Source organism: Ammospiza nelsoni, chromosome 1, assembly GCF_027579445.1.
Source record: "Ammospiza nelsoni isolate bAmmNel1 chromosome 1, bAmmNel1.pri, whole genome shotgun sequence".
Taxonomy (NCBI): domain Eukaryota; kingdom Metazoa; phylum Chordata; class Aves; order Passeriformes; family Passerellidae; genus Ammospiza; species Ammospiza nelsoni.
This window is the reverse complement of record NC_080633.1, coordinates 14851287-14875628: the sequence shown is the minus strand read 5'-3', so window position 1 is coordinate 14875628 and position 24342 is coordinate 14851287. Positions and strand designations below refer to the sequence as shown.

The 24342-nt window shown below is 42.7% G+C and overlaps 1 protein-coding gene across 2 annotated transcripts in view; it reads right to left on the bottom strand.

Moving 5' to 3' along the window:
• NRP1 (neuropilin 1) overlaps window positions 1–24001 on the bottom strand; it is a 114872-nt gene extending 90871 nt beyond the window's left edge. For both annotated transcript variants that reach the window (XM_059484365.1, XM_059484450.1), the window contains exons 1-3: window positions 23910–24001; window positions 23280–23728; window positions 19905–20079 (exon numbers count right to left, since the gene is read on the bottom strand). In XM_059484365.1, the coding sequence (XP_059340348.1) occupies window positions 19905–20079; window positions 23280–23346 (242 nt within the window). In that variant the 5' untranslated portion in view covers window positions 23347–23728; window positions 23910–24001. The remainder of the gene's footprint in view (window positions 1–19904; window positions 20080–23279; window positions 23729–23909) is intronic.
• Window positions 24002–24342: the final 341 nt, after the last annotated feature.

Here is a 24342-nt window from a genome sequence, read left to right as displayed (position 1 = left end):
AATCTACTGTTTGAATACACAACTGAAGAAGTACCCTGGATTTTAGTGGACAGAATAGTTATAGATCCTAAATGACTTGCCATGAGAAATGGAATTAAGAACAGTACATATGGTTTAATAGCTTTATCATTATGAACAGGCACAAAGGCTGACATTTGAAAGTCATTATCCTCTTGCACAAGCTGGTACAATTATACTTTTAATCAAGAATTTCTACTTCTTTTGTGACTTCCTGTCTTTCCAAGTTCCTGTGATATACAGTTCCCATTTTGGTCTCATCCTGTTTTGCCCTGCTTCGTGTATGTTAAGGAGTCTTGCTCTACTGTAGGCTAGCATTTTTCAAATGCAGCAGCATACAGTAAACAGGAAAGATTCCCTTAGAGACACTGTTGTTTTTAGCTGATCAAAAGGCCATTCTGACATCCGCTTCTTGCTCAATAAAAATATTATTTAAGGAAAAAGAGAAACAACCCCAGATTAACATTGTGTCCCTAGCCAGACTAAAGCCTCAGCAAAAGAAATTACTGGCGTCATTACTGCTTAACCTATTGGTGTTCCAGTCCACCCTACTTTAGTTACATGAGGCAGAGACAACAAATCAGACTGTAAGTGAAAATGCAGTATCCTCTGTTTTTCCTGAATTTTAAACAGAACCTCATAGTACAGTTTAGCAAAACATCACAAACTTAAGGACAGTGCCCTGACCATATGCCAGGAGTCCATGAACTGCATCCAGTTTTCATGTTTCAAGCCTGTGGGAGTTTTGAAAGCAACAGGAACTTCAGTATTTGGGCTTCATAAATTGGTCTAAGACAGTCATTGCTTTGACCCTGATTAAAAAAGAGTTTTGAGCTCAGACCCAAATGGATGCACATGAACAGTCCTCTGAACAGAAGCATTTCACAGTGCTTCATCGTCCATGTGGCGTGGTCTGTACTTGTCACAAATCCTAGCGTGCAGTGCTCCATCTTAATGGAAACAGTCTTGTCCATGTGTTAGAGCAGGAATATTTTGGGCCTTAATTCAGGCACATTACTAAGCATGTGCTTAATTGTAAGTTGGCTATGTTATATTAAGCAGGATTCAAGCATATGTTAAACAGGACTGAGCGTGTGCTGAGAGAAGAATGAGGAAGTTTAAGTGAATTAATGACATCCTTTGTTGTGTGCACTTACACTCCAGTAGTTTTCTTTCCATTCCCTTCCACCCCAGGGATGTTGCTCATATCACTGTGTCCTGTACCAAGTATCTTTGCTGCAGAAGGTCCCTCACTGCTGACCCCTGTGTTCTGCAGGAGTGACTGAACCCCACAGCCCAGCGAGCACAGGTCTGTCAGCCCATCCCACTAGACTCCCACAGGCTTTGGCCAAGCCACGGGTGCTGCAGGCAACACTGCCTAAGCAAACACAATCTGACACTATCATCAACGTGATACAGTGCAACACAACTCTTTCAGCTCTTGAAGAAAAGTTTACTTTCATAAGAGCAGAACATAAAGGTCTTGTGCTCATTTTCTGTTTTAATTTTCACTTGTAAACGAATTATGCCATTTGTTGTGCATTAAGCCTGTGACACAACAAAAAATTTCAAAACGGTAGTAACATTTTTTTAATCCTCATTGCGATGGGCAATACTGTACCAACCTTGGCAATCAGCTCTGTGTCTGCCATGACAGAAATGAGCTCCAACAGCTATCTAAGTCTGCCAGCTTTCCTGTCCACTTAGGGCAGCCATTTGTGAGGATTTTGGGTGAAATTTATTTCACCTTATAATAGTTGTCTAAAACCCAGGGAGATACTCTGAGCTAGTTATCCCTTGGTAGTCTGGGGAGAGAGATAAAGGCACCTGGAAAGAATGATTTATCCTGGTGATCAGTCTTAAGGTGGGATTTATTTTTGCTCCATAAACCACAGAAAAACCCCACATACCCAGATTAGAGGACACACACATTTTTTTGGAAGATGAATTAGGTGAAATTATGTGGGTTTTGATGCTTTTTCATCATTTTCCTCGTGATTATTTTTAAATGACACTCGCTTATCATTCCTGCTTATGCCTTGCACTTTCTGCTACACAACAACTCTGCAGCAAAATACCCTGTTTATTTCCTTACCCATGTGCTAACACTGTTTTCTGCTACACGGTCCCTCTACAATGAAGTTAATACTGCACAGCACTCCTTTTGCCAGGAAAAAGCCTCTTTGGCAGATCACTGTTTAAAAGAGCGTCATTAAGAGCAGTTTTGAATTGCCAGATGAAGAGAAAAAGTTGCAAAGGAACAACAGGTAGGATAGTTTCAGACATTAGCAGTGCTCTTCTGAAATCTAAGTTGGAAATGCAGTTATAAGTGTAGATGAGGAAGGTGTAACATTGGGGAAAGACAGGAAATTTAGCTTCTAAGTTTGGCTTATGGCTCTAATTTTCATGTGTGCAGCATACAGTTAGTAGACACCTGTGCTTGGGATTTGAAACTTGGCTGGCTTTGCATCCACATGGTGTAAAATGGCATAATAGGACTTTGATCTAATGATATGACCTAATCTTGCAGGAAGGACAGCTCTGGTCTGACACTCCAGGTCTGGGTGAGCTAGCAGTTTTTGTGGCTGAACGTGCAGCAAGATCGGAGAGTTCAAAAGTGAGGGTGGCTGCTCTCGTGGACAGAGCCAACAAAGGCAGGGGCTTGGCAAATACAACCAATTCCTGCCTCTCTTATCTTTGACACGCTGCCACAGCTCTCCAAACACCTTCCAAAGGAAACGTGCTGCAGTCGGGCCAAAGCAGCACTGTGTGCTGCCACTGGCTGGGACCCACTAGGGTGCTGAAGTGGCTGTGCACGTAAGCAGGGAGGATGTCAGGCATTCCCAGAGGAGCACGTAGTTTGCAGGCATCAAAGGAAGCTGAAACCGAGGAGCTGGCCCACAAACCATGTGTTCCTGCTGTTTGTGGCCTGCAAAAGGCAGTGAAGCACTCCCGGACAACTGAGGTACAGATGTGAGAGCTCTGGTACATGAGACAAGGCTCCAGAATCAGTCTAGGAGCTACAGAAATGTTTAAAGTCTGATTTACTGCAAATGGCATGTTGCTTGGCTGTTGCGTGTGATCAAAATGGGTCATCCTTGCCAAAGAAGGCAAATGCAATTCTGTCAAATAGCATCTAAGTGCTTCTTTTGCTAAGTGGAAACAATTGCTTCTCCTCACTTTGCTGACTCTTCCTGGTGTTTCCTTAGGTGGCACTGACACAGTTCACAGATCAAGCATGCCAGTGCTGCTAATATTAAAGAAATAATTGGAACAAAATGTAGGAATGCTGTTTTTTTGTTTCCCACAGCAAAATTTCAATTTCTTATACAAAGAAATATGCAATAATGTTACCATCTGTGTCGCTCTATTCAGGCCCTATCCACATTGCAGCTAGGAGAGTGTTCCCATGCTGAAACACTGCATCATTATTAGCAATTACCAATGTAGCTGTGTTATTAGCAATGGGACATCTACAGCCAGTTTGCATCGTCTGTGCTGCTCTTATTTATTTTGGAGAAACAACGAACACAAAATGCCTCTGCAGGATGCTGACATGGTGTGTACAGAGGCAGATGTCTCCTGCAATCTCAGGGGTGGACAGGGAGGAGGTGTCCAAGGGAACTGCTCAGGCACTGAAAGATGCTTTCATCAGTGTTTCCTTTGGAAAAGGCTGCTCAAAAAAATGCTAGGGGAAAGGTGGGAGGGAGGCGAAGAGGAGAGGGAAGGAGAGAGTCAGAAAAGCCAAAGATGAAAAGTATTTTTCTCACTGTAGTCAGCTCAGAAGCTTTTTTGACAGATAATTGCTAATTATTTGAGAGAGATGGGTACTTTTCTGCAGGTAACTGTCTCTCATGCCCTAAAACCCTGTAGAGCTAGTCTGGAATAGCCTTTAACACCTACTTAAAAAAATCCTAAAGACAGCAGACAGCAAACGGTCTATTTAACACCTGGGAAAAGTAGATACACTGCAAGAAAATATTAATCTCTTTTCAAAAACAGATGATTCAAGAGCATATTTTTAGAGTGCCTTTTAACTTAGACTCCAATTCAGTTTTCTGGTTACTGGGTCAGGGTGCTCAATGCCTGCGTCAGACGCGGACGATGCATGAGTGAAGCCCTGGCTCAATGGCAAGGGAATGAGATCTGCTCTAACGTCTGAGTGCACAGTTGTGACTGCTTCTCTTCAGAATTTGCCAAGAATGCACATTAAAAGGAGCTGCAGGGTAAAAAACTACAGCTGCCTAACAGACAGGCAGCAGCCTCATTTTGCGCAACTCTTGTCTGTACTCTGCTGAAATAAAAACAACAGGCTGATTCATAACTTCTAAATTATCCATGCGACAAAAGTGGATTTTCCCCTGCTATAATGAGAATATAGGAGCCTCCTTCCCCAGCACCATGCTGGGGCAATGGTCCACAATCTGCCCCCTCACTGCAGCTGGTCCAGACCATACACACTACAGCAGCCTTTAACAACTCATTTGCTAAAAGCTTTTCCAGTGACTGTGCTTGATACAGTCCTTAAGAGAAAGCCTATTTTTGATCCTTTTCTCCAGATCTCAGTCTTGGTTCCAGATACTTTGGAGGGTTTGCCATGCTGGCTGCAGCCATGACCACACATGTTCTTGCCACGGGTGGAGGTACAGTGGTGATTCCTTGGCACAGGGTGGAAATTGTCAGACAGCTGCAGCCCTGATGAGCTTGGGGAAAAACTTGCCTCCACCTGGACCAAAGCTGGGAATTTTGGTCCTAAGTCCTGCCTGCCCTGAGCCTTAACACTGAGGTGTCTCATCTTCATGCTCTTTCTTTAAAAAAGTATTTTCTGGGCTTAGCTGAGGGGACAGATCATGGCCCTGCAATCACTGTGTAGGGACATGCTTGTGGCCCTGCCCCTCAGCCCTCCTCCTAGGGAAGGCCAATCCTATGTGACACTTCCATGTATTTTAAAAACGAAAAACAGAAGGGAATCTTCTTTTCAATAAAAACATTTGTCTAAAATTTTAAAACTAATAAGCAGAGCTAGTGACAAACTGGTATTGGCTTAAGCAGAAAGTCTGAGAAAGTCAGTGAAATAAAGGTTTTGAAACACCATAACTAGATCTTTGTTTTTATGGAAACCAACATTTCGTTTACATGGATTGCTTCATTTTATCTTTTGCATTAAAAAAATGCAATTTCTTTGATCAGTAAGTTTGAATGAGGTGACCTCCTAGACCACTCCAACCCAAATATTCCTAGGATAGGGTGAAATAATTCTTATGCATCTCAGTAAAATTTTATTTTCATATAAGAATAATAATAATTAAGAATCAGATGAATAAACATTTCATAATTTCATCAAATTCAAATTAAATTCATGACAAAAACTGAATTGAATACTTCCCTTTTGCTTTGTGGGAGAAGACAAATGGGCAGTTGGAATTTAAGATATTCCAGAGTCAGACAATGGACTTTGCCAGGTTTATACAATACATGTTTACAATAAAACTTCCTAATGCGATTTAAACTAGTTTTTCCCATGATAAAGATATTTTCTACAAAAGTCTTCAACTGTTAGCAATTGTTGCAACTGTGTTGCATTTTTCAGTGAAATCTCCCCCCTCCCACGCCCAAGTCAAAACCAGCCAGTCATCTAAATAACACTTTCTCTGATGCTGAGATGGAACTCATCTGGAAAATTCTTGTACTTTCCTGCCAAAAGCTATCTAAGATCATACCTTACTAAAAAAGCATTTTCCCTCTGGGTTCCTTAGTGGCAATACAGCAAAAAAAGGTGTTCCTTGGGATGCAATAAATAAGCACGTGCATGCGTAGATGTGCAGATGTGTGAGATTTCCCCAGCACAGAAACATACAATTGAGGTCACAGCAGTGACAGTTCCATTATAAAACCATTTTCACATGTTTGGAGCTTTCTGAGCTGTATTATTTTGTCACAGAGGTTTACATTTGGCCCCTAGCTTATAGGTGATGTTTTTTTTGAAGTTTCACAAAGTCTATTAATCCATTTTTGAGTTACCAGAGGGTAAAGAAATGCTTTTCCCACCTCTTAGATTCTTGTAGCCCTGTTATGGCATTGATTTTTGCACAGAAGTCTCTGCAGAGTTTAATAGCAATCAGCAGCCTGATGTGCCTTAATGACTTCCTCTGTGCATTCAAAAAATGGCTAAACTTGACAAGTTGAAACCTTCCAAGGGGCCAGTGTTCACTGAGTAATGGTTCCCAGGCCAGTTTGGGATTATTATTGTAAAGCAATAACAGAATAAAGACATTAAGATTTCCTTGAGTTTATAAAATCGTTTCAAAAATTGGCTTTGTCTTCAGGACAGCCCCTGAGTTTAGAGCTCTGCATCCACTTCTCAGCTGGTGCACATCAGATTAGACCCACTGCAGTTATTGTAACTGCAACAGGGAAGGATCCAAACCATGAAGGGAATACAAAGTGGTTGGCCACAGCTTCATTTACTTCACTAGAAACATGCTGACAAAAAAAATGGTATAGTTAAGTGCAGGATGGGCCCCTTAAAGTCAGTGTTAGCTGCTTTGCACTGTATTTTTGTGTAATATCTAAATGAGAACAATCCCCTGCAAACATAAGCCTGCACAACACATAGAAGAACGTGGCATAGGCAAGTTTCTTCTGTGTCAGCGCACCTCATTTATGGAAAGTAGGACTGGCAGAGGACAGCTGTGGCACAGGGAAAGGATCCTGAAGCAGCCAGTGTGATCTTTCTACCAACCATGCCAGCAATTTGCAGATCAGGTTCTTCCTGAGCCAAAAGTCATCTCCTGGTATTTATGGCTTTCAATCAAATTTTTTCTCATTGGTGTAATCTGGCTTTTAAGCCAAGCAAATATGTGGCCACCATAACAGTTCAATTCCTAATGCTATTTCATGTCTTAGAGAAAAGGATGGTAGACTCAGAGGTATTTTCTTTCTGGGATGAATTTTGATTTCTGCCAATTTTGATCATATAGTGATCAAATATCACTAGGTTGAAGAAACATAGTCATGCACTGAAATCAATATAAATTAACACCTCAATTTCCTTTTGGTTCTATTTTTTCTTCTATAATTCTTCCCTTCAGTGGGAGTTTCAGGGCTATGACTGAGAACAGTAAAAGCATCAGGAAGTTGTGACTTTAGCAAGAATCTAGCATTACCAGCTCTTATTATTTTTAGCATGAGTAGCATGAAATTTGGTTGCATATTTTAAAGCATCAGCTGTTGATGTCATGGTATTGCCAAACTTCTCATTTATGGCAGAGAAAAGCACTCAAAATATACTTGATACAAAATGAAACAGGAACCAGCAGTAGTTTTTGAGATGCAAGGACTTTTATAAAGTTTTGCAATATTTTAGGCCTGACTTATGATGTCCAAAATTTGGAGTGGACAAAACTGATAAAGGGCACTGCTGTGTTTTACTGAGGAGAGTCTGAGTTTTCACATCAGCTGTAGAGAGGAGATAGGGAAGGACAAGGCATCAGGTGGAACAAGCAAACCATAAACCAGACTAAAATGTTCTGAAAAGAGGTTAAGAAACAAGGCAGATGTCCAGCACAGAACCTTGTGCATTACATGTACTCTAACAACAGAAAATGGTTGTGGTGTGTTTCTTGGCTTTGTGGTTGTTTTTTTTTTTTTTTTTTTTTTTTTTTTTTTTTTATTTCATTATTGTTCTAGCAGTAAAAATGCCTTTGAATAGTGTGCATTGAAAGAAAAATAATGTCCAAACTGAGAAAAATCCTACAAGAGACACTGGCACCACTAAAGTGCTCTTCAAAAAAGGGTTTTCTGGGGCCTAAAATAATTTTTTTTTCAGTCCAAGCAAGACTGGGGAGAGATTTTGTCATTGACTTGGACGAAGTCAGAATTTCACGCTGTGTGCAAGAATGGGGAATGCTCCCCCCACAGAAGGCAAAACAGGTCCAAAATCTTCTGTGTCATCTGCTTCCACCCAATAGCAGCTTTATAGAAGTAAGTTAGGAATGAATAACTTAACAGCTGCCCAAGGCGGCTCTAAAGTGCTGCTCTCCCCTGCTGCACACGAGAAGACAGCCATTAGTGCTGCTGCTGCGAGGTTCACTGCTCCTTGGGGGACTCTGCATTTGCAGAATGGCCTGGTTTTGTGCTGGCAATATGCACACGTCTGAAATTGCCTGCATTTGGATGCTGTTTGCTGCACAGTTTTGACTTAGTGCCATGTCTGTTACAGATTCTCCTCATCACAGATAATGTGTCTCTTGTGAGCATGAGTGCTATTCTTTATTTTTGTTTGGATAACACTTCTTTCTGAACGTTAGAAGATTGCCACATGCATTTTTACATTGCAGTATATTGTTAAAAAAAATTAACAGCTAGAAGATGAACAACACAAAACAATGGAAAATTACTATTATACTGCTTTACATTTTCACCAGCAGTCTCTAAGGGTTTTGCAAACACTAATAAGCACATCCTCAGATATTTGAAAACCAGAGAAATATTACACTCTCGAAAGAAACAGAGGCACAAAGATGATGACTGACTGTCCCAAGATCAAGCAGTAGGAGAGAGTTATCACTATAAAGAGTCACAGTACCACAGCATCCAGTCTTGTACAGTTCTTTGAAGATGTTAGTGGAAAGAGAGTTTTGTACACATACAAAATTACTTTTGTCTTTATTTCATCTACTTTTAAGAAGCTCCTACCCATTTGGTCAAAGTATTAAAGTGCAATCCCGATGAATGGCAAAACTTTAACAGCCTTCACTCTGAGTTAACATTTGTTCAGCTAGAATACTGACCTTTCTTCTGAGAATTTCTAGGGAACTGTGGAAGTGTAGAGTCAGCTCCTCACTCAGCTGATATAAATCACTGGGGTTCTACTAAGTTCAGTAGAATGATCTTTAAACAAATTAGGAATATAGTCCATGAAAAACAGCTTTCTTTCTTTACATATTTAAATCAAAATTATCTGGTGTCTCTCAGATGAGAAAGAGCTGAAGCTGGGATGTTGAAAGGAGGATTTATTTTCTTTTCTATGCTGAGCATATGGGGACATGCAAAAGTTACCTGGGGATCAGATATTTATTTTCAGAGTAGTCAGTTTCATTTCAGAGCATCAGATGAGCTGTGGTTACATCTGTGAGCATGTTTTTACTTTGTAATTTCAGGTGTGGGGGAGGAACAACTAAGAAACTTGCATGTCATATGGAAGATCACAGGGTGAGAGTGTGCATATGGATAATTTCCATGGAGTAAGTCAGGTGCTTGAAGGTCATACCACAGTAATTTATGTAGCTGCCTCGTAACACAAGCTCAAAAAAAACTTTCCTGGAAAGCATAAGTTACAGCAGGCAGAGGAACTGCTTAGTTAGACACTTTGGCTAAGCTTTTGTTTGAAGACTAAAAGCTGGGAGAAAATGGATGTGTCAGGAAGGCCCTCAATATGCACATCTATGTCCACATTGCAATTTGCAGCTTGCAGTCAGTAAGGCAATCCAATTAACTTTTGCTGACAAATATAGCTAATATGGGATCCCAAATCCTCTACTAGCCTTGGTGACTAGTTATGTCACACAGAAGTAGGTTTGTACATTGTTTTTACAGGCACTGTAGCTTCACCAGTTTAGAGACCTTTCTAGATAAAGCAGTACAGTCTTTGCTGCAAACTGCTGACATTAGCAAGGTTTATTCTGTGAAAATACTGACACAGGACACCTTTATACTAGAATATATGCGTCCCCCAGTGCATGCTGAATTGTTTTAACTATACACAAACAAAACCTTAATTGAAATAATTAAATTGGTCCAAAAATCAGAGCATGAAAACTAGGCTTAGAAGACAAAGATTAAAATTCCAAGGAGTACACAGGTACAGTTAGTAAAAAAGGTGTAAAAATGTGCAAAGTATAAATGTAATAGCCAGTACAAGGAGTCTAATTGGCAAATGTGAGACTGGTACTTGGAGGTAAGTTTTAAGTTTAGTTTGGGGGAGAGCTATTTGTGTGGGAAAGGATGGTTTCTTGAATAATGACTTACTATAATGAGAAGAATGAGAAGCAATTTGGGCAGTATTAGCTACACTGCTCAACAGTAATAAGGAGCTTGAAAATTATGTCAGAGAAATGAGATAAAGATGACTATTATACTGTTGGAAGGCCATCATCTAGTGTAGCTGTGGAGAATAAATGAAAATGGAAACCAGTAAGGAACATAATATGATATACTTATGGTATTTTGTGTTTGAGCTATTAGCAGGTGCAGCTCTACTGGCATCAGTGGAGCTGTCTTCACTTGCTTCACAGCTCAATGTAGTCCTGTATCTATTTTATACACGTACATTTTATAGTCTATGTGCTATAAGAATGCATTGGAAAACTTTTGAAATGCATTAGAGCATTAGAGCGTTAGACTATGTGGAGTAGTTAAAATGTGTACCTGATTTAACTGCTTGCCATCTGGAGCACAAGGAGATGAACCTAAACTGTCTGCTGTAATGCATGTAAAGAAGTTTTGGATTTAGGCCCAGATATGAATATACAAATAGATAAAGTTTACAGAACTGTGACACAAAGTCCCAGGGGTTTTCTGGGAATGTCAAAAAACACTCAGCAATCAGAACATATGCCTTCCATGTTAATATATCTTATGCCTCTGTCTCCAAAAGAGATTATAGAGATGACTTTGAAACATGAAAAAAAAGGAAGAGTTTTCATTTAAGAGCTACCTTTGCATATTTTTCTAGACTTAGCTAAAGCTACTCAAATGAAGCGACAGCCTAGGATTTCCTCTAAGAAGGGCTTTTAGCATGAGGGATATAAGCCTCTCATTTTGCATCTGGCAAAGTGGTGTGATCACTATGGAAATAGGCAGTGTAGCCTGCATTTCTACATAGTGATCAAACTAAACCTTTTCTAAATTGCTGATCTGCTTTCCTTGTTACAGATGAATACATCAGAAGTAAGTCAGTAGAAGTTGTCTGGCTTAATGACAGATTGGCATAAGAAGACAAACTTTGATTGTTACTCATGCACTTAGGAACTTGTTCCCCTAGTAAGACCTAGGAGCTGGAGAAGAACTAATAACCTATTTATCATGGTCTATGAAGTATGAGGCTGAATCTCCTACTGTACTCTAAATTACCCTGAAAACATCTGAAAACCACTGTTATGAAGCAATTATTAATTTGTCTAGTGCCAGAAATGTATGTCCTACTCATTAGCCCTGCTCAAGTGAGTTTGTGGTTTTAATTGACTTCAGTGTGACTGTTTATGTGAATGAGCAAAACTTTGGCTTTGAGGGAGCAGTTCTCAAAGCTCAAGGCAGAATAATCATTCTGGTGTGAACAGACCTCTAGATTTCTCTAGGTTACCAACTTTCAGTTTAATACAGAGTGTTGTAAGAAAACAACAAAAGGAAAAAGACTACCAATATAACTTTTTTCAAAGAATGGCATGGCCCCAGCACAGGGCTGAGACGTGAGCTCAGTCCTGCCCCACCTGCAGTGGGGTGCTCCAATCCCACTGCCACACCACAGCTCTGATGGCTCTGTGTTCACGTGGGGGCACAGAGCAGCCCAGAGCACAAATGTTCAATATTTGCTGGGAGTGCCCAGTGCTGGGAATGCAGGGAAGGGATTGAGCCAGGCTCACTCAGCACGAGGCTCAGCCCATCTGTATTTAGAGGAGGCATGGAACGTGTGGCCACTGCAGCTCCGCGTCAGTGTGGAAGGCAGCAGACAACTGCCCAGTTTCTCCTGAACAACAGCTGGTTATTGTGCTTCTGGGATGTGCATAGTTTCTTCTGGACAAAATCACATAAAATGGGCGTCTCTTACATATATGGAGATATTTGCTCAATGGTCCTTTTGAGCCATTTGAATTCTTCATTTTATAGAATTACGTAAAACCCTTGTAATGATATTAACCTTCAAGATGAGTCTAAATATGCACAATCTGATCATGTTTAAATAAATTATTATAAAGTTCACACAGTTCATAACCAGCTCTGCAGATCACAGAGTTTCACAGTACCTTGTGCATGAGAAACAATCAGAAATTCAATTTCTGAGGTTACACTTTTAAAAACCTTTGATACTGCCCATGAAAATCAATTTCCTCCATGGAAGTTTAGGACTTGGGAAGGGAGTTATTCTCACATTTTTGTGAATTCCTACAGAAATGGAAATGACCTATGCTCCCAAAAAGTTGGCAGGTGACTTATTAAACTTCTCTCAAATCTCCTTCAGGAAGTTAATTAAAAGTCTATTTGGAAATGGCCAGGTGCTTGCTTCCCACAGTGCAAGAGAGAAATCTGTCACCCTGTTTAAAAAATTGTTTGGTTACTCAGGATAAAGAAATAATCATTATACCAAGCTGTGTGGTTTTATGATGGAAAACTGTGGCTTGGTGAGAAAAGTACCAAGGTCAATGCAATGAAAAACCCACAGTGAACTCAGACATGATTTCCGAAGCCAGTGGTGGATGGAGGCCAGGAGAACAAAGTCTTTCCTGTGGTTCACTTGAAAACAATTTTTAAGATTATGGATAAAAATAACTCTCTAGCTTGAGAGAGTTATTAGATTGAAAAAAATATCATTAGAAAATATTTTTTAGATGTTTTATAAGGATTGCTAAGGCTGACAAAATTACCTTGTTTAACACTGGATCCTGTCCTAAAATACTACGGCCAAGTCATTCAAGAGAATAGCAGGGCTAAGCCTTTTTCATTCTTTATTCTGCCAAACCACTGCCTCTTGCAATCAGGATTGATTACAAACACCCAATTAAGAGGCATTTGGAACATGATCTGAACACTAATCCTGGGTTTTTTTTCTCTTTATACCTAATTATCAGCCTTAAGATGGGTATTAGGGCTTTAATTACTTTAGGAACTTCTACATAAACTAAGAAATCCATAACATATACATAAATACAGGCATATATGCACAGCCCTAAAGAGGTGCACATAAAATATGCCTATATCCAAGCAGTTTGGTGTGATATATAAGCCTAGACATATACATGACATGTGAGTGCATGTATATCTAGTTTTCAGGCATAATTTCATTCCTTGAAAATAGTGCAAAAGAGAATAATTTAATTTGGGTTCACATTAGCTGTAAAAAGATCTCTATATCATAATTATCAAATTATGATCCAATGTTATAGCTTTCAATAAACTATGATTAAGAAACTAAGAAACTAACAGAAACACATAGGTTTTTGTTCCAATTAGATTAGCAAAGGAGAGGAGGGTGGAGAGAGGAGCAATGTGGGGTTGACTGAAAACATATTGAGAGTTTCACGGAGCTAATTCCAACAACTCTGGGTTTCAATTTAGAAAGGACTTAGACCTTTGTTCTGAATTTGTTTATCTCTGTTCACAGAAAGGATGAAGGATTAGGCTTAAGGGAATCCACATTTGACCCTCAAATTTTTCCTGTCTCAAGGGCATCTGGTTGTAGCACATCTAGACAGAATTCTCCTCACAGTTAAGTGTTCAGACTAATAGAAACATCCATATATGATGTTTCTATCATATATACATATGTTTCATATATACATCCATATATTATGTATATATGAAAAACCATATATATGTTTTTGTAGTTTTAACTTTGCTGTGACAGAGGATGCACCCATACACAGAGTGCAATAATGGGCTCTCCATCCCACCCCTCAGCCCTGAACACAGTCCTGCACAGACCCTCTAGCTATGACCAGGCACTTTGGTCATGGATTTCCTAATACCTTTTCCTGAGAAAACTCAAACAAAAACCATTACTCTAAAAGAACAAATTGTTAAACAGTTTGACAATAGAGACTTTCACAAGAGTTAAATGCTTGGATAAAAACCAAAGGAATTGTTTCATTACACTGTATAATCAGAAAATAATATATTTTCCAAATTCCTTTAATTCTCATTTAGTCCTTACAATAAAATAACAGCATCTTTATCTTTAAATACTTGTACCTGTGTGTGCAGATACAAGTGGAATCTTGTGGCAAAGAGATATTATATATACTTTCATAATGCAAAGTCTTCAAGTTAAAAAAATTTTGGGGGTACAAGAGTTTTTTGTTTCCTTGATCGTGCACAGGGTCTGAACTGATTCCTTTCTTTGAGAAGAATTTTTCCTGCAGCCATATGGAGGGTACCAAACAGCAGTGGTCTCCAGAAGGGCTGTCTGGGTCTAGCTGAGTGCTCCCTGAAAAAGCTTTACATGTGCTTAATATACATAGCAGAGAAATGTATAAAGTACACCCTGAAACATGAGATAGCACATGGCCCCCAATCTACTGCAACAACCCATCTCAAACTAAGCCAAACCCACTTGTTTCTTGTTTTAGGAATAGATTGAAGGATGGCCCCCTTCATCCCTTTAGTACTTCCAATTATCTCTTGGTAACCCCAACCAGCTCTTAGGGACAGATTTTTGAGGGAGACAAAAAGGACAAGATGCTGCCTCTTCAGCCCAGGTATGGCCTTCCCAGTGTGTTAGTGCCCACTTCCCACTCTGGCTTTGACACAGAGATGTCCAGGTCCCTGCCCACCTCTGCCTGGGCAGTGCAGCCCAGGGTGGGTGATGTGTGAGTGGATTAGTGAATCCAGTCCAGAGCAAGCAGGGGAGTGCAGGCATCCTTCCAGCTGCCCTCAGCAGGGAGGAGGGGGCATTCCCATGTCTCCTGGATGCCTTGTCCTGCTGAAGTCCACTAAAAGGCCCATGCTGATGCTTAGCTGATGGTGCCCAGCCAGTCAAGCCATATTTCTGTTGGAAAGCTCAGAGGCCTTGGCTCCTTCAGACCTCTCTGCTCAGTGGTGGGCAAACACAGCCCCTGCCTTCCCCAGACCTGAGCAACTCTGCTCCTGTGCTGCTCACCCTGCCTTGTCAGGGGCAGGCACTGTGCCTGCCGAGCCCCATGGTGGCCAGGCAGAGGGAATTAGGAAGCTCTGACTGACATTTGCTATCCAAACAAGCAATACAGCCATTAACCATCCTACGGGGCCTGCACTGAGCCCTTCCCCACAGCCACCGGGAATGATGGGAGACAGCTCTGTGGGAGTGGGGGCAGAGTTCCCACTGCTCCCATGGGCAGGGGGGCTGCACTGAGCCCAGAACACCTTGGGGCAGTTTGTGGGAGCAGCTCAGGGCTGTGCAGGCTCCAGGGCCCCTGGGGCAATCAAGCAGCAGCTGTTGTGTGCAGCTGATGGCAGAACCCTTCTGACAGGCTCAGTGGCAGCCCAGCAGGATCACTCCTCGTGGTTCTGCAGCTGGGCACCAAGGACATGGGCACTCTTACTCCCATCAGCTCAGCCCAAAGGGCTTGAACCACCCCTGCACAAAAGGAACCAACACGAGGCACGAGGCCTGCACAAAGCAAACCTTGCTGCATGGAAAAATAGGAATCAGGATTTAGACAAAAGCAAATGAAAGCTTAAACTTTGCAGAAACTGAAGGAAGGCTGAGCCATGACTTTGCTTGCTCCTGTTTATTTTACCAGCCTGAGTTTATTATACCTACAGTTTTGTAGCATAAATCCATTGACATTATTTAGAAGTAAAATGGATGAATGAATTTCTAACATCATTAAGGTCTGTGGGAGTTATGTGGAGCTATACTTTCACCCTGTAGGTCTGAATACCTATGCTTTCTTCCTTACCCAAGGATCTGGAGGAGGCATTTTCTTCTATATAAACAAACATAGATATTTTTTCTCTGTATTCTAGAACTGACCGCAATTTCTATACAGCTCTGCTCTCATTCATGTAACTAATCCCTAGTAAATGCAATATGAAGAGTAATTATCTATGACATCTCTCCTATAACTTGAATGTTTCCAAAATGGGCAATTTTTCCATTCTGAGAGATTTGACAGCACTGTTGTATATAATCCACAAGTGTTAAGCAAGAATTATATTTATTTACTACATCTATAAATGATGGCCATTATAATAATAGTGCTGTGTGGCATATCTCTGAAAACCTTGTAAAACAATACAGTCAAGTCTGGCAACAAAGTTAATAATTTGTCAGTAAGAAAACCACTGTTGGGCTTTTTCTACCCAACCCTCCACCTTTCTTAAGCCCTTTTCTTCTGAAGCTTCACATTCATTTTCTTAATGTTTTTAACCTAGTGTCTGTGAAATTTTTATTGCTCCCTAGATAATGACATCTGATCTGAATGTAACCACACACCTCTTTGCTCAGCAACATTTGTCACAAACCATTATAAATTATCATGCTGATAGTGTGCATTGCTGGGAAACCGGAAAAGTTCCATAAATTCAAAGTACTGTATCAGTGACATTCTTGTTTATTATCTAGGTATAAAGTTTTACTAGATTCAAGATGGCTGCATTTACACAGTAGGATACTTCAGCAACACGAGACTTGTACAGCTTGCACTAAGTGCTGAAAAGCATTTACCACATGCAACAAACACTGGAGCATTTTAACTAATATGTGGCCATATGTTTTGTCTCTTCTATTCATTTTAACCGTATTCCTGACTCCAAGAACGCATGCTTATTTTTGGGACTTGCTTGAGAAAAGGCAAAATGGCAAATAAAAACTACTTTTCTCTTAAAGTGCAACCATAATTTCTGTTTCTTGGCTTCCTGAAGAGGAGGCATAACACTCATTAGAGCTAAATGTTTAAAGACACTGTGAATTTTTTCATTATATATGTCCTTGATAACAATCTGTGGTCGACATGTTTGTGTACTTCCTGTCTAAACCCAGTATTTCCATAATGCTGGTACAGTAGTCCTGTCTAGAAGATTCTTTATTAGATGAACCTAGCTTGTGTGAACATATTTTTTAATTATTTTCCTATCTTTATTCTTCAAAACTGTGAAAGTTGAGTCCTTTGGAATGCCTCCAGAGAAAAAGGAATTTTCACCATGTTTACTTGAAATTTAAAACAACTCAAATGGTTCTGATTGTCAGAAAAACATACATATATGAATTTTATTAGCAGTCATTTGAGAAATACTTATTCATTAAAGCATAGCATAATAAGTAGGTAAATCAAGGGCATTTTCTTAAATTAATTCCAAACCCTAACATACAAAGAGACTAACTGGGAACAGCTTCAGTAACAGCTAGTGCTTAAATGTGCTGCTTTTGATTCTCCCCAGAGAACCAACCTTTCACCAGTTTTACATTTCAATACATCTAGCCCTCCATATACAGCAATATTTTTTAAAGTTAGGTAAAGCCTCTTGATTTTCTTGTTGGCACTACGGAGCAAGAAGGTAACCTTTCCAAAGTCAAAATGTTTCCCTTCCCGGGCTCAGGGGTTCCCTGTTATTAAAGTTGTTTTCAATGCTAACTAAGGTCCAAGTTGCAATGAACAGCATTATAAAGAGGATTTTGGGAGCTAGGCCAGCAAGCTAATCTTCTCTAGTCTACTCTAATTGTATGGGACATTTTTTGTTCCCAGACATGAATTCCCTTATCTCCCATTTTCTATCTGCATTTCATATTTAAGTGGTTATTAATTTCCAGTGCTAAACCTTTCAATAAACTAGACTGTAACCTAAATTACACATTTCTAGATTGCAAACTGGGTTTCTAATAAGCTAAGCATATTAGAGAAACAAAATGTACTTAGCTGGAAAAGAAAAAAAATCTTGTGATACATTTATTGCATTAATCATCCGTTGCATTCAATATTAAGTACAAGGAATGTGAATTTTGTAAGTAGATGCTGAAATTTGACCATGGAGATTGTTGACAAATTCCTGTTGCTGAAATAATCTCTCTGGTCCTAAGGTTTTGGTGGTTTTTTTTGTTGTTGATTTTTTTTTTCTTCCCACAAATACAATCCCTCTCAAGTTAAAAACAGCAATTTTCAATATAAATGAAGTAGCAGCTGAGTAATTTAGCATAGCCTAGAAAATTAGCGTTTCAGCACAGACAAAATAATGGTAAAGTCATCACCATCATACACTGCAAACACAATGCAAACAACCCTGTTGAGAGACTTACTTCCACCCACTACCATCTCATTACTGCTTTGGGCTCCATTTCAGGGGCAGAAATAATGCAGCAGGGAGAGTGGACAATGAACACTGAGAGGGAAGCAGCAGAGGGAGGGATTCAGTCCTTTCCCTGGACCCAGTTCAGCTCAGTCTAGCACTGTTTAGCACAACACTGTGCCACAAAGATTACTTGTTCTTCAAATAATTGTAGGCTGCACACCATTTTACTGCTGCCAAAGACCATGTTGGTTTTACAGAGTTGGAAAAACATGCATTCTAGCAATGGAGAAAAAGGATTTGACACTGAAATATGCTTGATTTGATTTCTTAATTTCTCTCTATGAAGCAAAGAGTGACAAATATTTTAAAGCATTAGCAGCATTCCACAGAATGAAAGCAAAACCTGTATCAAGAAGACACAGAGAAGTGAACCATTGCCTGAGTACAAGACATTAAAAATTAAAGAATGGGAAGTCAGCGTGTGAACATATGGTGTGAATATGAGCTGCAGCTCCAACACCACAGTAAAAACTCATTTTCACAAAGTTTCATTTTATGAGCACAGGGTTTCCCTGCATTATCACTCAACTATGGCACTGCAATGCTGATCTATAAGTGGTTATAAAATACCATAAAAAAGCAATGAAGTACCACAATGCATCATTAAAAACTTCATTTTAAGAGAAAACAATAATTGTGATCTAAGTAATCAAGTTATTAATAATAGGACAAAGACATGCATAGTAAAAATGAAGTGCTTGAATACACTTGCTCTCTTTTCCAAAGTCCAACACTCTCATCTCATGGTCTATCACAAGCAGTCCTGATAAACTGAACATCATTTTACGGGACCAAATCCTGTATACTACCGTGAAATACCAAACACCACTGGCTATTGAGTTTAATCTTTCTGACAGGCAGAGAAAATCTTGACTGGTAGCATTAATCAACAGCAACTCTCTTGCAGTTATCAGTAGGGGATAAAATATTATGATACACAAGAAATATTTAAATAACTATGATACTCCAGAAAATACTTAAATAATGAATCACTAAAATATTTGCTTCATGCAACAAGCTGGCTGAATTCAGAGGGCATGTTGAAGAGGGGAATGATCTGACCATATGTTGTCTTGTGCAAGCTGTGAGATTTACAGATTTGGGGGAAAGTGGAGAACAGCTTCTGGGAGGTTCTGATTCTCCTTCCCACTTTTGGAAGGGGTGGTCAAAGGGAATGCGAGGACAGGGGACAAAGGGAGCTCAGCTCCCTCCTTTCTCCTCTCAGGGCACTACAGGAGAGCAGGAGGAGGGGAAAGAAAAGCTACTGGCTATAAATCAGCAGCAAAGGGAGAAAGAAGGAAATACGACCATCAGTCCTCCAGTCCACCGCCCCTTGAAGGGTGAGGGTAATTGCCAGACTAACTCTGCGTTAGAAAGGTTTGCCAATTTATAAACGGCCTGTCTCTTCCATGGGCTGCTTGTAGTCGTGGGGGTACAAAAGGCAAAGGAGCTCCTTTTTCAAACTCCAACTCAAACAAGAGACTTACAAAAGGAGAAGGAGCTCCTTTTTCAAACTCCAACTCAAACACGAAACTTACAAAAACAAGCAGGCCAGCAAAGAGTGCCTCACCACAACCGCATCCCCACTCCGCGCATCACCACCGCCCCCGCCCGCAGCGCACCGGGCGGGCGCAGCTCAGACGGAGCTTAAAAACCTCAGAAAGCTGCGAAGACGTTTTTAACACGCACACACACACACACACGCACACACGCACGGACACACTCAGAGCTGCCTGCCCCGCTCGCCGCCGGCCCGGAGCTGTCCGCGGCGCTGCCCCTGGCGGCCGGCAGGTGTCGCCGTGGCGCTCCGCAGCGCTCCCTGCCCGCTCCCTCCCCGGCTCACTCACTTGCAGTCGCGGTCCTCCAGGTCGAAGTGCGGGTTGAAGTTGATCATGATGCGCTGGTAGGGCTCCGGCGCCTGGATCAGCCACTCGCACTTCTGGCTGGGGTGGTAGGACTGCGGGTAGCCGGGAGACGTCAGGTACCCGGGGCTTAAAATTTTGATCGTGTCGCCGCACTTGTCTGCGAGGGAAGGGAACACATGGGCTGGTCTCAGCGCCCCCGGCAAGCATCCGGGCGCAGCCCGCAGCAGCACACCCGGCAGACTGCCGTGGGAATGCTGCGGGGCCGCAGCCTTCTTCAGGCTAACTTAGCATCCTTCTGCTTTTAAAGGCATCTGAGCTACTATCTATCGGAGGAAGAGGACTCCCTCCCGTACCCCATTCCTTAAACCCGGTGGCTGGACAGGCAGCAGACAGCAGAAGGCACTCTCATTACTAAACAGTATCCTTTTAAAAAGTCCTCCACTCCAATAGTACCCCTTACAGCGTTATGGCCTTGCCCCTTCATAACTGCGTTCATGTTGGCTGAGAAGGGTGCATGGGACACAATTACCTCCAAAAACTATACTCTTCTTAAGTATGAAGTTTCAAGAAAAGCTGGGAGGAGATGTTAAGAGATGCCATTTGATGCCCTGCTCAGCTACAGGATAAGTCTGGTCTGTGTCACCGACCATTGGGATTGTATTGGTGGATCCAAGCTCATTCTCAGGACACCCTCCCTTTGTTTTATCAGTCCATAAATCTAGGCAGGTTGAAGCTATCTGTGCTCTTCAGACCCAGGATAGAAGAGAACAAAGTAGCTCTAGTGAAGCAGAAATCATCCGCTATTTACTCTTTCAAGGACGTTTGTTCATGCTTGGAGACTGCATCAAAGTAATGGAGCAGAACAACCTCCCTTCCTCTTCCCTTCATTCCTTCCTCCCCTGAACAACAACAAAGATTTACTTCTAATAGCAAAATAGTTGCAAAAGTTTCTTGAATCACAAAGTGTGATGGTTGCTCCTTTGGGTCAGCATTGTCAGGGTTGCATTTTAAGCTTTATAGGAAAAAAAAGGGACAAAAACATCCAACCCACACAGTCACTCACTTCACTGTCCAGTGCAGGTTTGTGTTATCACTTTTTTTACTACTATGGATTTCTTTCTGGGCACCTTCAGGTAGGAAAAACTTTCTCCAAGTGTTGGTTGTTTATTTTTGAGCAATAAAACATGACAGTAAACTATGGACAGGAAGAATGTCCCCACTAAAGCAAGACTATATATCACTACATCTCAATAATGGTATATACAGTCTGCAGCGCTCTATCTAATACATTCCCTGTGAAAGCAAAATGGCAATCCTTGCTCTCAGCATGAATTTATAAATATACAGGATTTTATTGTAGGAAAAAACAGGTCAAATGGAAATGAATGAGGAAGTGCACATCAAAAATGCATAAAGCAACACTCTTTATAGAAATTATTTGCCATAAATTAGGAGGGAAGGGGTTGATAGGTGCTCAGATGTATGGTCAAAACCCAGATGCTGCCAAGCATGCTACTGGGAAAGGTATCTTATTATATTTCTGCTGTGCCTTTGCAAAACAGGCTATTTTCCTCTGACCAGAACAAAAGGCATTGGTGCTTAAAGCTCAAAAGCTGTCACTGGTGATCTTGCTAATCCGCTGTCTGGGGCTCTCAGGGAATCTTGCCTTCTCCTCCCTGTGAAAGCACACTCAGAAAGTGATCTTGTCTCATTAAGCCCACTCCAGCCCTGCAAACATCATGGCAGGGTCTGGCATCTGTTAAATGCCTGAAATAAAGCAGGGCTGCTTCTAGTCACTTGACAGAGTCACTTCAGAGGACGCTGAGGTGGACTCACTACCACCAGCGCTCCTTAATCTGCGACTTCTGGGAAAGTGTCAGTGTAATAAGATAATGCGGTCTGCTAGACTCCTTGGCTCTGTGCAATCTCTCTCACACTTGATTAAGAAGAGCAGTTTCTAATGACTTTGGACCATTAGTTCCAAATAAGGTTAATGAATTAATTTAGTGGACACTAATACTGCATGTAGGTGAGGGTGGCATTAGTAGGTCAGGTAGGTTGTAGAGGGGGTTAATGGCCTTGGTGCCTCCAGCAGGACCACCACATCAACCACTCCTGGTGGAGGCTTTTGCCCAGCAACTTCCTCTCCTGCTCTGCACAGGGACAAATGACCAACAAGAGCACGGGGGTGGCTCCTTCTGTCCCTCAGAGGTACAGGGTGGCAGTGTGGGTCTGTGTGGGAGGCAGCTGCCCACACCCCGAGCTGGGCTGGGGGATGAGCAAAGGGCACCTCTGGGAGCATCCCCACCCCGGGCTTGGTGCACCCCTCTAGCACCTCTGCTCCTGTGCCACAGCACTGGAGGAGGGAGCTCCTGATTAAACTAAGCAGCCTCCTCAAAACATATTGGGAAAGAGATTAACTTCCATCATAAAACATGTGATTTTAATACTCTTGCTTGACACTCCACTTGCGGTCCCTTATTAAAACAATATAACAGGGTAAGTGGAGGGTGCTCTCTTCTTTTAATTACTTTGATTGAGAACCCAGCCAGGCAAAAGTAAATATTTGATAATTAGTTAATAGTAATTGCTCGGGATTTCTCAGGAAAGGAAGACTCACATGAGCTGTTTCATGTGCAAGAGCTAAACGTCAAGCAGTCCCACAATTAGACCATCTTTAAAAATGCATCATGCAGTGAAATATTCACAGTGCCCTGGCATTGTTCGGGGAAGGAGGAGCACGGTGCTTTTAATTAGTTGTGTTTTCAAAGGTTGCCTGACAGTAAACTAGACGCACCACTCATTTGTTCTGGGATTTCTCCTCCTGGAAGGAATTCTCGAGCTTTCACAGAGAAGCTCAGCTCCCCTCTTGGCACAGTGTAAGTTGCACGTAAACTGCAGACTTGGGAAAGGGGTACTCCGTGTGCAGACTATTCGCAGGTACACACACAGCTAGTAGGAGGCATGATCTAAAAATTTACGCGTTGGAAAACAGAAAGGGCGGGCGGGGAAGAGAGCCTTCGCTTTAAAGCATTCATTATCTTTCAGATATCGGAGGAGAGACGTTTAATTGCCTATGGGACGGGACGCTATTAAGATAATTGGCTGTCCTGATCTAGTGAGAATGAGCAGCCTGCTTTATACAATAACCCAAAAAAAGCAGAAAATAAAGTCGGAAAGCAATGTCGGGGAGAGCGATCCTCAGACGAGGGCTGCGCCGCATCCCTCCTCGGGCAGAAAGTTCCCCCCAGCCGGGTTTGTGTGGGTGCCGGTCCCACGGCCCGCCGGGCACCGCCGCCCGCCCCCCGGAGCCCCGAATGTGCCCGAGCCCAGAGCCGCCGTGCCCGTGACACTCACCGCTCCGCAGAGCCCTGGCCAGGGTGAAGGTGAGGGCTGCACAGTGTAGGAGAAGTCCCCAATCCATTTTCCCTTCCGACAGCAGGGAAAGGAGGAAAAAAAAAATAAAAATGCCTTCCACGCACAACTCTTCCTTAAATCCTCCAGCCGGAGTGAGGAGCAGAAAGCACGGTCCGCAGGGGCAGTCTCGGGGACAGAAGGAGGCTGGCTTCTCTCTGTGCCTCAAGCCGCCCGCATCCTGTCATTTAGCTCCGGCTCCCTCTCCCTTTCCCCACACTTGTTCCTTCTCCAGGCGCCGCTGCCCTTGCCATTCCCAGCGAGACTAGAAAGCCAAATAAAAACGAGGGGAAAAATAACAAAAACAAAACCCAACAAACACACAAACAAGACAGACAAAAAATACTGGCGGCTGCCAGCACCTCGGGAGCGCTCTGCTGGGCGAGGGTGCTCTGCGGAGGGGAGATAAGGAAGGGAAAGCGGCCGTGAGCGGGGACCAGCCTGGCGCTGGAGTTTGGCAAACTGCGTCCCCCCTGCCTGCCCCGCTCTGCAGCGGCCGCTCTCCCACGGGGCCGGAGCCCGGGAGCCCCGGGGCGGCGGTGCCCGGCGGTGCCCGGCGGTGCCCGCACTCACCTGCCCCGGCGGGAGGCGAGCGAGCGAGCGCGCTGCCCAGCAGGCACTGCCGGCCGGCCGGGGAAGTGGGAAGCGCCCGGGCGGCTCCTGCTCGCAGCCTGAGGAAGAGGAGCGCAACTCAGCGGCAATAAGAGAGGCCGAGGAACGGCCGTCTCCCAAGCCCCAGTCCCCTCCCCCTCCCCGCCCTCCTCCTTCTCCTCCTCCTCTTTCTCCTCCTCAGCCCCCCAAGACATCGGCAGCGCGGAAGAACGAACAAACAAACACGGCAAGCCCAGCTCTGGCGCTCAGCCGAGGCGGGGACAGGCGAGGGGGAACGCGCGGAGCGGAGCAGAGGGGAGCGGGAGGCGGCGGCCCCGGCACGGCAGGTAGAGCCCATGCGGGCGGCGGCACCACCTGCGCTGCCCCGCCGCCCCTGCCCGGCCCTGCCCCGCCG